The sequence below is a fragment of the Gobio gobio genome (genome assembly GCF_949357685.1).
Source record: "Gobio gobio genome assembly, chromosome: 18".
Classification (NCBI taxonomy): domain Eukaryota; kingdom Metazoa; phylum Chordata; class Actinopteri; order Cypriniformes; family Gobionidae; genus Gobio; species Gobio gobio.
Genome location: NC_137111.1, coordinates 22,160,563 through 22,178,541, shown reverse-complemented (window position 1 = coordinate 22,178,541; position 17,979 = coordinate 22,160,563). Strand labels below are relative to the sequence as shown.

The window sequence follows — 17,979 nt, the reverse complement described above, 5'->3', positions numbered from 1 at the left end:
CATCATTATTAGGCAAGGTAATATTCTATCTGCCCATAAAACTTCTTTAAAAATCAGTCTTCATGTATTTCACAACACTTCAGCTTGTGATTCTTATTAATTGAGGTCATGTTTCAGGATTCCTTGCCTTAGCAAGTACTTCTGGAGACTCCAGGTAGTTTGCAGGTCTGGAAAATGGTGGCACTAGAGACTAAAGGCCTGTTCACACCAAGAACGATAACTACGGTATACAGATAACTCTATTAGAGTCCACAGTAACGCACAATATTGTTCTGTTTATTATGTGTGCTGCAGTTTTCTCAAGCCATTTAAAAAAGTATGGATTCTGATTGCCTGTCAATATTTTAATCGTTCATCAGCTGAAAAAACTGTTCTGAAAGTGATTCAAACGATATTGTTTCTTTGTGCTGTTATCGTTGTACAGTAGCTGTGGGGTGGACTCAGGTATTTTTTTATTTTTAGAACAATTTTTAAAACTATGCCTTTATCATTATAGTTATCTTCCTTGGTCTGACTCTGAACGAGCCATACATGGATAGTTCACCCAGAAATGAAAATTACCCCATGGTTTACTCACCTTCAAGCCATCCTAGGTGTATATGACATTCTTCTTTCAGACGAATACAATCGGAGTTGTATTAAAATATGTCCTGGCTCTTCCAAGCATTATAATGACAGTGAATGGCAGCCCAAAATTTGAAGCCCAAAAAAGTGCATCCATCCATTATAAAAGTACTCCACACGGCTCTGGGGGGTTAATAAAGCCCTTCTGAAGTGAAGCGATGGGTTTTTGTAAGAAAAATATCCATATTTAACACGTTATAAATTAAAACATCTAGCTTCCGGTGGACCGCCTTCTGTATTCAACTTATTTAAAGGTCCCATGGCATGGCATTTTTCTATTATTTTATAATGTTTCCTGAGGTGTACTTATATTGTTAGTATGATTTTTACATCATAAAATATCATAATTTAGAAATAAAAAGGCATTTTTTCTATACTGCTGTTTGCCCTGTGGCTGAATGCCCTGTTTCAAGAGGCGTGTCTGCTGTGAGACTTCAGTAAAAACGCCCACTGTTGTGATTGGCTGACATCTTAGCATTTGAAATGAGCGGAGGGGGCATGGTTTAACGAGGTCTATGAGGCACGAGCTGCTGCCAGAGAGACGGATGGACCTGAGTTCACTTCTCATCAGTTCTCAGCACGTCTCAGTTCAGTGAACTGTTGTAGTTACAGCATATACTTCAGGTTATTAGTTTATTTCTAGACGGAGGGGCTGTCACATGTCAGAAAGTTAGTAACTCTAGTAAATTATGGATCAGCGCTGACTGGAGACGCGAACCGTTTAGAACGATTCAGTCCGATTTGGAGAACTGATTCGGATCACTAAAAAGAACCAGTTCAAAAGAATGATTCGTTCGCGAACCGGACATCACTAATGTACCAGAGACTGAGCGATTGCTAACAAAGTTATTTATAGTAACTACTGAGTTATGAGAGCGTTGTCTGTCAGCGCAAGTTTATTTTGTTTGTATCTGAGAGTTCTGAATAAACACGAGTCCCAGTCACACCGAGTCCGTCTTCCTCCTTATTCTACCAACTTTGTAACACATGTAATGAACCATTTCAGGAGATGAACGAGTTATGAGTAGGTGTTGATTATAGCATTATTTTTAGATATGTTCCTATCATATGAAAAGCGTCAGTGATGCGCATTGAGTACACAGCGCAAACAAAGACAACAGCAGTAATCGAATGTAATCCAGTTTATTGTGGGGATAGCTGGCTAGCCCGGATACGCTCAGGCTTACCCCCCTTCTGCTTAATCTCGCCCCGTGTAAGGCGCCTCCGCTGTGGGCCAGGTGCAGTACTGGGGGTCGGTGATGTTGAAGGCCGACCGGCCAGTGCAGCCCGAGCCTCGGCGTGTGTGAGGTTTATCTTTAAAGATGTTACTCTGCTGATGTTGAGCAGAAACGACTGTATGCACATAGAACTGATAGACGCGACGAGGACGTACAAAAACACTGACTCACAAGATAGAAAACACGAAAACACCGTTCTGTGTCGGGAGAGAGAGAAGCCACAGCGTGTGCACGAATAATAAATAATTAGCTACACATAAGAGATCACTGATTACAAATCAGAAGGAACTGAAAAAAGACTTCTGTTTTCATTTGTACATCCAAACACTGAGAAACTGCCAGCATTCACTCGTTCACAAGCCATGATCTCTTGAGGACAAATATAGCGCTTACATGGGCGTGCCAAATTCTCTGGGCAGAGGAAAGGGAGCTGTTATGAGGTCATAACAGGAAAATTCCAGATCAGCTCATCTGGGCTGTCATTTTCTCAAAGGCAGAGAAAGAAAGCCACAACTCGGGTTTACACCAATCAAAATTTCTAGCCACTTGGGGACAATATTCAGGCTAGGGGAACTCAAATTAATGTTGAAAAAAATCATAAAATGAAAATTTCATGCCATGGGACCTTTAAAAAAGCATAACTGGTGCGTATGACGTCGGACGTAGCGCAAGCATTTTGCGAGAGGCGTTTCTTCGCAAGTTGAATACGGAAGGCGGTCCACCGGAGGCTAGATATTTTACTTCATAAAGTTTTAAATATGTATATTTTTCTTACACAAACCCATCAATTAACTTTAGAATGTCTTTATTAACTCCCCGGAGCCGCGTGGATTACTTTTACAATGGATGGATGCACTTTTTTTATTGGGCTGCCATTTACTGCCATTATAATGCTTGGATTAGACAGGACATTTTTAATATAACTCCGATTGTATGGCCAAGACCAAAGAGCTGTCAAAGGACACCAGAAACAAAATTGTAGACCTGCCCCAGGCTGGGAAGACTGAATCTGCAATAGGTAAGCAGCTTGGTGTGAAGAAATCAACTGTGGGAGTAATTATTAGAAAAGGGAAGACATACAAGACCACTGATAATCTCCCTCGATCTGGGGCTCCACGCAAGATCTCACCCCGTGGGGTCAAAATGATCACAAGAACGGTGAGCAAAAATCCCAGAACCACACAGGGGGACCTAGTGAATGACCTGCAGAGAGCTGGGACCAAAGTAACAAAGGCTACCATCAGTAACACACTACGCCGCCAGGGACTCAAATCCTGCAGTGCCAGACGTGTCCCCCTGCTTAAGCCAGTACATGTCCGGGCCTGTCTGAAGTTTGCTAGAGAGCATTTGGATGATCCAGAAGAGGATTGGGAGAATGTCATATGGTCAGATGAAACCAAAATATAACTTTTTGGTAAAAACTCAACTTGTCGTGTTTGGAGGAGAAAGAATGCTAAGTTGCATCCAAAGAACACCATACCTACTGTGAAGCTTTGGGGCTGTTTTTCTGCAAAGGGACCAGGACGACTGATCCGTGTAAAGGAAAGAATGAATGGGGCCATGTATCTTGAGATTTTGAGTAAAAACCTCCTTTCATCAGCAAGGGATTCATCTTCAGCATTGAAGATGAAACGTGGCTGGGTCTTTCAGCATGACAATGATCCCAAACACACCGCCCGGGCAACGAAGGAGTGGCTTCATAAGAAGCATTTCAAGGTCCTGGAGTGGCTTAGCCAGTCTCCAGATCTCAACCCCATAGAAAATCTTTGGAGGGAGTTGAAAATCTGTGTTGCCCAGCGATAGCCCCAAAACATCACTGCTCTAGAGGAGATCTGCATGGAGGAATGGGCCAAACTACCAGCAAAAGTTTGTAAAAACCTTGTGGAGACATACAGAAAACATTTGACCTCTGCCATTGCCAACAAAGGGTATATAACAAAGTATTGAAATTAACTTTTGTTATTGACCAAATACTTATTTTCCACCATCATTTGCAAATAAATTCTTTAAAAATCAGACAATGTGCTTTTCTGGATTCTTTTCTTCTCATTCTGTCTCTCATAGTTGAAGTATACCAGTATTCCATGATGAAAATTACAGGCCACTCTCATCTTTTTAAGTGGGAGAACTTGCACAATTGGTGGCTGACAAAAATACTTTTTTTGCCCCACTATATATCCAGTTGGTGGATGGGTTCAATGCCAAAGAATGCATCCTGTATTTAGATGTATAAAGCTGAGAATGTTTCTTTAGATCCCTCAACATATTCTGCAGCGACAGCACATGATCAGCATTTCTAAAGTCATGTTTTGATGTAGGACAAGTGATGTGTCTCCTATTACAGGTTCAGTTTCAAAAACAACTATCCATTTGATACAATCTTTTATCTGTCAGCATAGAAGACTAATATATATATATATTTTTTAAACATACGTTACTGAATCTACGCAGTGAAACAGAATAATATGTGTTTGGAAAAGCATGAAGGTGAATAATTAAAGACAGAATTTTCGTTTTCCGGTGAACAATTCTTTCAATCTGACTCGATGATTGTTTACTGAATCATCAAGGAACCAGAATTTCATTAGGAGGAATCAGAATCAGAACAACAATCGCTAAATTACAAACAGCACAATATAACTCCTACAATTAACAGAATGCAGTTTCCCATGGAAACAAGAATGTTCAAATCCTCATTATTGGTTGTCAAAACAAATTATAGTCATGAATGCGCATATATCTGATCTGAGGAACTTTTTTTCCTAAGGTTTCTCGGTACATCAAAATTAAATTGTATCGAAGTCCATGCTGGCATAAAAATAAAGAAATATCTAATGATTAATTAATAAACTCCTTGTTTACAAGCACACAAGTGAGGAGACAAGCTAACATGTTTTTTTGTGGGCTTAGGTAAGTTAATAAGTAGGTTGTTTAATGTTGTCCAGGCGAGATGAGAGCTCAAACAGAGAGGACCAGCTGTTCTTCATCTCTCATTCTTTCTGAAGGGTATAATACTGGGACAAGGACACATGCATACATGCAAACACACACACACACACACACACACACACAGTACTGTACCGCAGTGCTGCGGTGTGGGTGCTGGTAGCATTGAACACGTCTGCCTGATTTATGGAGAGATATTGAGAGACACACTTGACTACTTGTTGTGTGTGTGTGTGTGTGTGTGTGTGTGTGTGTGTGTGTGTGTGAGTGTGTTTGCATTCATTTCTCACACTCCTTGAGTTCTTGCACTGGCATTTAAGGTCAATGTTTACTGAAACTCCAAAGGAGTCAGTGAAAAAGCAACACTGCTTGCCAATCCTTCACATAGTTTCCTAAACAACAGTCTCAAGGCATTTTGGAAACGATATAAGGCATTCAAGGCATTTTGGAAACTATATAAAAACTGGAAGACAAAGACGGGAACGTTGCCATTTTTAAAGCATTACAAAAACATCATCACAGCATTTCTTGTGTGAGTCGGAGATGAGTCAGTTTGAGATCTGCGCCCTGTGGGTCTTCATCGGATTCATGTGCTTTGAGTAAAATTCCCTTTAAAGCAAGTCAGTCCACTTGGCGGCCATCTTGGTCATGCCCCTGGGTAGCTATTTTATATCTAGGCAATAGGCATCTGATCTACTTGAATTGGGATATCTCAGTAACTGTTGGCTAACCTTATGTTTATGTTATCTGACAAAGATTGCCTTTTCAGCTCAAAATAGGCAAAATACATAATTTTAAGCTGGTCCTGCTAAAAGACATATCCATTCTAGAGCAAAAGACAAAAAAGGTTATTTTACCATTAAGGCAGTTAGGGCCAGATTTACTAAACAGGGCATAAAAAGAATGCAGATAGGAGTGGAAAGTTCTGCGCGTAATCTACTGACTGTGCGCCATAACAACCAACAATTAGCGTCTGGTTTAAGACATGTTTTTTTGGTAGGTAAATAATGGCGCAAACACCCAAATTGACAAGTGCAAACCTTAGTAAATCACCATGTGTGATTCATTAAATACTCTCCTCCCATAAATGTTGTGTCTGAAAGGGAAACTCCTACAAATGCATATGCAATAAGGTCAGCTGCAAAAATAACCCTGTCCATGCCTTTTCAGCGCAAATTTTTCACTACGTGTCTTTAGAAAATACTAACAGTAGTTTTTTAACACCAAAAGAGGGTTTGTGATGGTGCAAGCTTAATTTTTATATTAGCTTTTATATGTTAGCAAGTGAGCTACTTTCTGCACATGCCTCCAGCACAGCCGCCATTTTGAGGGTTGTGATTTTTCTGTCAGGGTTTGGTCACATCGGTCTGTTTATTCTTGGTTCGTGACACCTCTATGTCTTGCCTTGTTATGGTAAGTGTGCGGTTGCGAGTTCGCTTTGGACATTCATGCATGTGCTTTGGCTTATGATTATTCTGATTAGCTGCGTGTTAGTGTCTTGTTAATGTTTATGTTTGTTTCTTTGTGCCATGTGCTCTCCTGTCTATTGTCTTAAAGGATTAGTTCACTTTAAAATGAAAATAATCCCATGATTTCCCCACCTATATATATATATATATATATATATATATATATATATATATATATATATATATATATAGCAATGCGTTTGTGTAAGAAAAATATCCATATTTAAAACTTACTAAAGTAAAATATCTAGCTTCCGCCAGATCGTCTTCCGTATTCAACTTATGAAGAAAGTGCAACGCCTCTCACAGTTCAAAACGCTTGCACTACGTCCTACGCCGCGTCAAATTGTAAATTGAATCCAGAAGGCAGTCTGGTGGAAGCTAGATATTTTACTTTATAACATGTTAAATATGGATATTTTTCTCACACAAATGTATTAATATAACTCCGATTGTCTTCATCAGAAAGAAGACAGACATATACACCTAGGGGGGCTTGAGGGTGAGTAAATCTTGGGGTAATTTTTATTTTAAAGTTAACTAATTCTTTAACCCCACCCATATTGTTATCTGATTATTGGTTCAGTTGCCCCACCTGCTCTCCCTTGTTACCTGCCTTGTTTGCTCCCTATTTATTCTCCTTGTGTTTTCAGTCCTGTGCCACTTGGTTGTCATACATTCCTTGTGTCCTGATCCCTGAAGCCATGTCATGTAGTGCCAAGTCAAGCTGAACGGTTTACCCCACGTGGGGAAATAAAAGCCAATTTCTCTGCATCTCTGAGTCCTTGCCTCATTCCTAATCTCAACCCTGACATTTTCCCATTCATTTTTCAATGAGCGGTCCATCTCAGTGGACTTTATTTGAATCTGTGGGGTCATCCTGGATGCCCTCTACTGGTAGTAATCATTCATACAGTCGGTGCTGGACGGTAAGATTTTTTGATGTTTTTGAAAGAAGTCTCTTATGCTCACCAAGGTTGCATTTATTTGATCAGAAATATAGTAAAACAGTAATAAATGTTAAGTACTATTACAATTTAAAATACGTTTTCTATTTTAATATATATTTATCAAATGTAATTAATTCCAGTGATGGCCAAGCTGAATTTTCAGTGTTCAGTGTCACATGATCCTTCGGAAACAGCAGATGTATTTTTTTTTTCCGCAAGTGTGTTTGTTTGTTCCCGGTCATGAGTCGAAACTGCAGGCGGTGAGTGAAACTGCATCAAATGTCTGTGTTTTGTTGGCAATCGGCGATTGCACTTATTCTCGTGCACTGACTTGTTCACTAAGCTGAACAGCCAATCAGAGTTCTCTCTCTCACCGATGGCCCAACATGTAGAATCGGCCAAAGAAAACAAGACAGCGTCCGACTAGAGCCAACGGTACGGAACACACTGAAAAAACTAAGTTGGCCAGTGAACACAATCACAAGCCATGTGCTCAAACAAAACAAGACACTAACACGCAACTAATTAGAACAATCATAAGCCAAAGCACGTGCATGAATTTCCAAATCCCGAAACAGAACCAAAACCAAACTATCATGGACAGAGGAGCGCACGTTGGCTTGGTGTGTCCCGGGCTTAAGAGACGTTGTGGAAACTGTGATACATTTCTTCAGGATTCTTTGATGAATAGCAAGTTCATAAGAAATTAATTTACTGTCACGTTTGATTAATTAAATGCGTCCTTGCTAAATAAAATTATTCTTTCAAAAACAAATCTCACTGCGTGTACACATTTGAATGTACATGAATGCACTCTATCGTAAATCTCATAAAATAACAAGACGCTTACTGCTACCAATGAAAACATCATGAAACATGAAGACAGCAGAATAACATATAAACTCACGGTCATGGTAATGTGCTCTCATGACCTGATAAAGAACCACTGGATGAATCAAAATGGAGTGAATAGATGAACAGCAAAAAAAAAAAAAGAAAAAAAAAAAAGGATGTGGTCTTTCTATGAGTACATTGATAGGTGTGTGTTTTACCTTTCTGGAGGCTCATGTCCACCATGCGTGGTTCAGCTAGCTCCAGGTAGAAGTTTTTGTTTTTTTCATACTCCTCATCGTCGATAATCTTAACCTGTATGGTTTTACTGAGAGAGAAAAATAGAGAGAGAAAAGAGAGTCAGAGATCAAGGGAGGGGGTCAGTGGACTATCCTGAGGTCAGAGGTCAAACACTCTTTCTATGATTCATTCTCCTAGCTGTCATGTTACAATAATTTTTGCTGACAAAAAGGTTATCTGCAAGATAAAACAGTGATGGGTTTTAGTTCAAACTCTAGACCCTATTGTTTGTGGCATCACTACAAATAATAAAGCTAGTATTTTAATTTCTCATTACCAAGGTTGTAACATCGCTATTAGAAATCATGTAGCTTTTCACTAGCAAAGTTATTTACCAATAAAGCTATAGGTAGCTGTAATATTGACAAATATATTGCATTCTCTCTGACAATATTTCAGCAATCAAGTCTTGTGTCTGTTTTCTGTCAGTTTAGAATCATAATTAGCGATGTTCAAATCGCTCTTTTCAGCCTACAATCAACTGAAACAAAACCTGTAAATGCATTCGATCATTTTACAGCTATGAAAAACGTTCGGCAACTGCATATGATGCTTGTGAATGACATTTGTGTGACACAATTGTTCAAAAACATCCATATATACACTGCTGTTTGGGTTCAGTAAGATTGTTTTATTTTGAAAGAAATTAATACTTATTAAGACCATAAATAAATGCTGTTCTTTTTCTATTAATCTAAGAATCCTGGGGAAAAAATGCATCACAATTTGTACAAAAATATTAAGCAGCAGCACAACTGTTTTCAACTTTGATAATAATAATAAGAAATGTTTTTGAGCAGCAAATCATCATATTAAAATGATTTCAGAAGGATCATGTGACACTGAAGACTGGAGTAATGATGCTGAAAATTCTGCTTTGCCATCACAGGAATATATTTAAAATATATTAAAATAGAAAACAGTTATTTTAAATTGTAATAATATTTCAAAAATAGTACTGTTTTTTTTACTGTATTTTGATCAAATAAATGCAACCTTGGTGAACATATGAGAAATCTTGCAAACCCAAAACATTCTGAATGATAGTGTATGTACATACATACATACATACATGAAAATCGACAATATCATTTTTATACTGTCTTTGTGAATGTTTTTGGTTCTTCAATAAACATGCATAAGAACAAATTATATAAAGAATTATGAAAGCATCCTAATGTTGCAAGCTAATTCTCAAAAGGTTAGCTTTCACTATAGCGTAACTATTTATGTATTTACTTATTTTTGTAGAGTAGTAGTATTTTAGCTAGCTACATAGCTGTAGCCCAAAACTGGCAAATTGTTGATCAGCCATTCAGCCTACATGACTGTTTATTTAAGAAGGGTGTCTCTTAACACCTCTTATTTGTAACATCCATTTTTCCTCCCTGTCACTCTTTCATTGCTAAATTCTCAGCATGTGCGTGTGTATTTATAACTCGGCATGTGATTGATGTTGACCTGGTTTCTCTATGACTGTGAGTAACACCTGTTTCAGCTGAGTTTCAATGAGCGTTTCTGTGTGGATGTGTGTGTATGTGTGCATGTGCATGTTTGAACTGTGAACATCCCTGTCGCTCCATTCGGATCAGTTACTCACAGTACAGCTGTCTGCAGACCCACACCTCTTCATCTCTCTCTAATATGTCTTTCAGTCTAACATACTCATGTTCTCATTCCCTTCTGCTCTGCCCTGTTTCCCCTCCATTAGTGGACACATTATACTCAAACGTCCTCTCAGTCTCTCTCACTCGCTCTCGCACAGCGAAGGGAGAGACAACACACACACAAAGACAGACATGACAGGGCTGCATGCTGGGTCTGTGATCTGATGTAGGTCATTCCTACAGTGCGCTACATTTTCATGTCTCCATCATATATGTATAAAGGAACAATAAAGTTAGCGGAATTTTCAGCAGCCAATACTCCAGTACTCAGTAGCTGCGTTTAAATGGACTCTAATAATCCGATTGTCCAGTAGCACAGTCAGAATTGAAAAAGTCACATGTAACAACGTCAGTCGGATCCGAATTTCATTCGGATTGTAAGTGGTGGTTTAAACCTCTTCTGATCTGATCGAGAGGACATGTAAACACTTAAAAAAACTGAGCTGGAAAGTACTGTGCATGTGTAATGACGTAGAAATGGCGAATGATGTGTGATGCGTGGAACGAGCTGCTGTTGTTATTGAATGAAGTGTCATAAATGACTGTTGTGTCATTCAAAATATTCTCCTTCCACTCATCGTATGTGAAGTGGTGCAGGACAACGTCCCACCAGTCCTTTTGTTAAGTCAGCTCTTTAAAGCAAAGAAAAGAAGCAATGTAGGAGAATGGTTAGTTTGTGCAAAAAGCGGGAAACTCTGTATATTTGTGCAGTGTGCGCATGTCAAAAATATTTTTTCGATTTGAAGCTTGTGACATATAAGCACGCACATCAACTCAATCACTTTATTTATCATTCATGTAAACACTATATGTTCAGATTCATCAATCGGAATGAATTAAATGTAAATGTAGAGTGTCACATGATCCTTCAGAAATCATTCTAAATGCTGATTTGGTGCTCAAGAAACATTTATTATTATCAATGTTGAAAACAGTTGTACTGCGCAATATTTTGTGGAAACCACAATACATTTTTTCCTGGATTCTTTGATGAATAGAAAGTTCAAAAGAACAGCATTTATTTGCAATCTTTTGTAATATTATGAATTCAAGGATGAATTAACCTGCTGAAAAGTGACAGTAAAGTTTTAGATAGAAAAAATATATCAAAATGTCACAAAGTGAACTTGGGGTAAACTTTCACTTTCCACCATGTTATGCTTTTTTAAATATATATAAAAGGTTTATGACATTTATGTAAGAAGTTTGGTTTGCGAAGTACAAATTAATTAATCTATAAATAGACTAACTTTAGTAAACTTTAGTAAAGTAATTCATTTTAATGGGCAATAAAAGCAGTAATTATAATTTTTATTAAAATTATTCAATAAATGGTTAAAACATTTAAAATGGATTTACAAAAAAACAACATAAAACACTAATTTGCTGTAAATACAGCCAGATTTATATTAATGTAATTTTATAAATCCTTCCAAAACAGCCAAAACATTTTATTTTTCAGAAAACCTGTCCGATAATGAGATCATTATGCAGAAAGTGACAAGGAAAAACAACCATCAGAAATTGGATTTGTGTGACATTTGTTGGCTGGTTGTACTCTAGAACATGACATCATTTTTATATATATATAAAAATATATATATAAAATTACAAAAAACAGTATCATATAAAATAATTAAATATATTTTAAAATTAAGTTGAAATTGACACTCATGTGTCTCAAACCTTCACTATTTCTTTATTTCTATTCTGTTTTCTTGCCATTGTGTGTGTTTGCGTGCGTGTGTTGTTTTGTGGTCCTGGTAAACCCTACATTGCAGGAACAAAATCTCAGTTGTGTGGGCATTTGTTTCATCCCTATAAGGAAAACAGCTTATAAATCATACTAAATTATGTTTTAGGGTTTTTTTTTTTGAAAATGTAAAATGCAGAAAGTTTTCTGTGATGGGTAGGTTTAGGGGTAGGGGAAGGGGATAGAATATACAGTTTGTCCAATATAAAAAGCATTATGTCTATGGGAAGTCCACATAAAACACGGAAACCCAATGTGTGTGTGTGTGTGTGTGTGTGTGTGTGAGTGTGAGAGAGAGAGAGAGAGAGAGAGAGAGAGAGAGAGAGAGAGAGAGAGAGAGAGAGAGAGAGAGAGAGAGAGAGAGAGAGAGAGAGTGTGTGAGTGTATATGTGTGCATGCTAGAAGTAAAGGATATACAGTAAACAAGATTTATTCCTGTCTTGTGAAAAAAACCCTTACAGTGGCTTCTCCACCCGTTCCGAGCTCCAGTGACTCGGCAGATTGCAATTGAATCTAAACATTGCACATGTGCTCAAAATCAGAAAAGACAACATTCCTCCTCTATTCTTTTTCCACTCCAGGTATTAAATGCGATCTTAAGCCGAAACACACTTTCACGCACCACTGCGTTCTGAAATGTGATCTAGGATGACCAGACGTCCTGTTAACCGAGATAAACCCAGTTTCACAAGGTGTGTCCCAGTGTTCTGACAATTCACTAAAAAAAACATAACTGCCTCCCAGTTTCAGCTGTCAACAGTCTCTGGCTTTGTTTGCAAATCTCAACAGAATCACTGCAGAACTGTTTCGTTGCCTTTGCAAGCTGATTTGCCGATACCTTCATTCTAGAACATCTATCAGCAAGTCTGCTTGAAAAGTATCGGGTTGCCATAACAACTCCAGGCACTTGCTGCTGCTTCTGCTGCTCCCTGACATCCTACAAAGCTCAAGCACTAGAATGTTACATGTGGAACTTCAATTAAAGCAATACGCCTAAAGTGTATGTACTATCCCTTTAAGTAAAGAAAGTGAGATGGTTTTAAAAACTTTTCGATATCTATTATTCATCAATCTCCACTCCATTTTCCATCTCCTTTTGCTCCTCGTGTCATAATAAAAAAAAAAATATAAAAAAAATAAGAAATTCCCACTGCCAACATTTTCACACAGTCCAACAGGTTTCTCGGCAGGTGTGTTTTTGAGTGGAAAAAAACTGTTGGACAGTGTGAATGTGGGCAATAAAATCTGTATTTATTTTAAGACGGTACAGTCAAATGCATCCTTAAAACCCAGAGCAAACAACATCAAATCCCATAGAGATATTTAAGGTGTGTTATTTCTATATTTCGGAACTAATGCTGCCCAATTCAGCCAAGGTTACTACAATTGTGTTGCACTGACAAAACAATATATTTCTTAGTAGACCTGTCTACTAATATCATCCACACATATGGAAGGAATTTTAGTCAATGGTGCTCTAATCTTAAATGCGTTGTTCACACTGTCCCAGTCACGTATTCATTTAGCAAGGAATAAAACTAGATCAAAATGTGTAGCTAATATCTGGTATGTTTACACTGGATGACTTACAAGTCAGCAACAACACCAAGAGACTATATAGTAGTTGTCAAATTGGAAAGAAAAGAGTTTTTTTTTCTGTCATGTGCAGGAACATGCATTTATGTTCATGCATATCATGTGTTATACATAGTGAATGCCTCATGTGAGTAGAAATCAATTAATTCACACATCTGTAAACATTGTGCATGCTTGTCCTAAACAACATACAAATCTATTTGAAATCTGTTATGACTGTTCAGACTAAAACCCAATTCCAAAAATGTAATTACAACTGTTTAAATTATTAATATTTTTAAAATAATCTTTAATTTTTCACAATGCAAACTAGATATAGATGAGGAGTGGATCAGCAATTACACAACATTGAATAAATGGATTTTAGTTTGTGTACATAAAAAAAAACTCTCATTTTGACTCCCGTCTGAACAAAGCTTTACCTCGTACCTAATCAAGCCTGATACAGTGACAAATGATAAAATCTTGTCCATGTAATGAGAACTTGTGCCCACGATAAGTGGTAGGATATTTTGGGTGCGTTTCAATCAGCTCCCTAGTTCAATAGTCAGGGCACTGATCAGGGAGTCGGCCATTTTAAGAGTTGTCTCAATCGTAATATCCTACTAGGGCGGCACTGAAACGTTCACTCCCTAAAAAGACCCACAATGCACAGTGAAAACCAGGGAGTATCGATGCTCACGGTGTTCCCTTAACGGAAGTATTAAAGCATGGAATATAAATCACGTGAGCCAACTCACTATAACGACATGTGATAGACGTTTTTAAAAATACAAACCATTATTGAATTATATTTCAGCATAAACATACATCACTAGACAGGCAATGAACATAATCTTGCTAACATTTATAATTTATTTATGGCTGAAATTTTGCACGTATATGTAACAAGCAAAGTATTTATCACAATGTACTTTAAATAACATTACAAGTAATGTCAGAAAGATATAAGCTCTGCTGTTGTTCATAAATACCAGTAGTGATGTTGTACAATGAGGACGTTGTCACGTCGCCGGAAATAGAGTCATCAGTGTCCCAATGTGTAGTGAGCCAGCGTCCTTTACTGTCCTTACCAGTGCCAGAATTCGTGATCACCATATACAGATTCACGACCTATGAAGCTAGGGAAGCTTTGTGTTCAAATTTCCTAATTAATTCATTCATACAAATCAAAACCTCCGAAATATCAGCACACACCGCAGAGTTTAATGGCGTCTCTAATCAAACACACCTGAACCGGCTAATCAAGGGTGCAAATGAAAATGTTGTGTTCAAAAACAGTTGAGGTTAAACTTCTCAGCTAAGCATATCTGCAGAGAGGGAGAAAGAAGAAATGGAGAAAAACAAATGGAGAAAAAAAAATGGATGAAGGAAGAGAGGTTTAAAAAGATGACACTATGGCTAACATTTATACATACAGTTATTTTCCTTTTTTTAACCCAGTTTTATGTAAAAATGTAACCTTTTGCCAGTCCAATCGAATAATGAGTCAAAAAGCATGTTTAAATGACATTTACTATTGTTTCTGGTTCATTTGCCACACTGAAAATGAAAGGTTAAATCGAGTTCTTGACATTGTGGGATACAGTATTCCCATGCAACTGTTTGGTATGTGATTGTTTGCATGAAATACCCAGATTATCTTTTACAAAATGTGCCATTTACAACCAAAAAATTATACACAAAAAGTAGTATGCCAGTACTTTCACACTGATTTACAGTCAATTGGCCAAGTCGAAGGGGCAGTTTACACGACACCGTTTCTAAAAAAATAAAATCTGTTTTCTTTTTATGTGTTTTGTCCGTTCATTTACACATCTTTTTGGGGGCCTGAAAAAGCAAACTTAATGGAAAAAAAACGGGTTTCAAAGTGCAAGTTTTCGAAAATTATACCGTTAATGTCTTCGTGTAAACTACAAAACTGCTTATTACATGTTCAGTCTTTAGGCGTATAGTGTTTCTTTACAAAGTGACATTGCCAACTATTGTCCTGGCATAAATAATACAGAGTTTTTAGACATTTTCACAGATCCATGTGAACGGTTATTGTTCTGACAAGGTTGTCACCTGTACATGAAAAAAAATTATGAAAAACTATTCCATTTTTTAGAATGTGTAAACGTGCCCTAAGAAACGGTTTGAAATGTGCCATGAAATTGTTTTATTATATTATTTATATGCCATTAGAGTATAATTTAATTAGCTTTTATTTTTTACATTTTCAGTTGTTGGTTTAGTAAATTTCTTATTTAGGCTTTTTTATATTTCTATTTAGCTTTAAATAAATAAATAAATATATATATATATATATATATATATATATATATATATATATATATATATATATATATATATATATATATATATATATATATATATATATATATATATATATATATATATATATATATATATATATATATATATATATATATATATATATATATATATATATATATATATATATATATATATATATATATATATATATATATATATATATATATATATATATATATATATCTATATCAGTCAGTTGCCAAGGCAAAATTATTTGAAGGAAAAAGAATTTACGTAAAAGTTTTTCATCCAATATTTATATTTTATTTTATTTCAGCTTTATTTCAATTAACAAACACACTTTCAATAGTTTTAGTTGACAATAACAACACTGCTATGAATTGGATTATCATCAGTCCCTCAACTGATTGCCGGACACCAATTTAATTAAAAATTTATATAAACTTGCATACAGACTCCCTCCCACATGGTCCGTGTGTGTGAATGGTGTAGTGTTGTTTGTCTGTAAGGTGCTCCATGCATATTGGTTGTATTTATGCAGCATCTTTGCGTCTATATTCAGTAATTCAGACCTGCAGGCACACTCTCGAGCATCATTACTGCACCAGAAATATGCAACTAAGAAAACCTCTGTCTCATCTGCGTACAACACACACAGATATCCAAATCAAGAGTGAGGAGGAAGGAGAGGGAGAGAGTCTATGTTCTCCCCAGTGTCACCCTGATTATATAAGAGACACGTGCTAAAAATAAACCCTGCAGTGAAAATGGTGTGTGTGTGTGTGTGTGTGTGTGTGTGTGTGTGTGTGTGTGTGTGTGTGTGTGTGTGTGTGTGTGTGTGTGTGTGTGTGTGTGTGTGTGTGTGTGTGTGTGTGTTTGTGTGAGTGCATGCATGTCTGCACTGATGGGCAAATACACACACAACCAGGGATACACGTTCACAGACTAATTTGACTCAACGCAAACACAAACACACACTGTGTGCACGCACATGCCTGCGAGCTCGTGCTCTCTGTGGTTGCCAAGGAGACACAGCTTTCTTCAGCTGAAAAGGAGCAAAGCTCTTGCTCCACACACACACACACACACACTCCAGCCTTCCTGGATACTTTCCGGATTCGGTATGCTAACACACTAAATATGACTGTGTATGAAAATGTCTATACAAGATAACTTACTCTTGTTAGTGTTGTTTCCTGGAGCTAACCTCAGGCAACACTCCACTGGTGGCTATTAACAATAGACCGGAACCTCGTACCCCAGGGTGGTCAGTGCTAGTGGTGCTAATAACATGCTTAGCAAGCTGCTAGCGTGACGCTGAGACTCAGATGAGGCCACTTCTGTACTCAACTGTGTGCTATTACCCTCGGATTAACGTGCAACCTACTGCCAGGGTCCGAATTAACACTCGCTAAGTACCAAATGCAAGTAAAAATTGGCTTTGGCAAGCAAATTAAATGGTTGCTCTCCAGCGGTTGTAACAGCAGTGTGAATCACTTTGATTGTAATGATAATCTATAGTATGAGAGTCAAATAAAAAAACATACAAGCTGACACCAACAAAAAATACCCAACTCTTATTTTTGAAGTTATATAGATAGATATAGAACTAGATATAGCTCTATAAAAGTATTCAATTTTTTAATTCATTACAATTGTCCTTCAAATAAACACTGTTCTTTTGGACTTTAATAAAAGAATCCTGAAAATAAATATGTATTACAGTTTCAGCACAACTTTTCAACAATGATAATAATAATAAATGTTTCTTGAGCATCAAATCAGCATATTATAATGGTTTCTGAAGGATCATGTGACTGGAGTAATGATGCTGAAAATTTAGCTTCAGCATCACAAAAATAAATTAAATTTTATAATATATTAAAATATAAAACCGTTATTTTACCAAAAAAAATCGTATTGTCTCAGTCTATTGAACGGTATGTACATAAATATATTAATAAATAATGTATAAATAATTATAAATTAACAGCTTTTTAAAAAATATATTCTATCATTTTCTTTGTTTGTAGTTTTTATTTATTGTCTGATAGAACTGATTTTTTTTTTTAATTCACTTAACACTGTCTTGATGTGACAAAGTTACATTTGGACTCTGCCAACAGGTGGCCATCACCATGGGAACTAATTATGGGATGGAGAGGGTGATACCTGACACGTGTCTAATAACATCAGTACCATCAGAACTGAGCTTTGTGCTGCTGAGACTGGACCTTTAGACCCAGTGCGCCACTGGTTTGATCCATGCAATGCTTCATACTGTAGCCGCAGTGTGTTTGTTAT

The 17,979-nt window shown here is 36.9% G+C and overlaps 1 protein-coding gene across 3 annotated transcripts in view; it reads right to left on the bottom strand.

The window, feature by feature from the left end:
- Positions 1-17,979, bottom strand: part of slc8a3 (solute carrier family 8 member 3) — a 71,697-nt gene that overhangs the window by 22,196 nt on the left and 31,522 nt on the right. For all 3 annotated transcript variants that reach the window (XM_079842482.1, XM_079842480.1, XM_079842481.1), the window contains exon 3: positions 8,280-8,386. In XM_079842482.1, the coding sequence (XP_079698608.1) occupies positions 8,280-8,386 (107 nt within the window). The remainder of the gene's footprint in view (positions 1-8,279; positions 8,387-17,979) is intronic.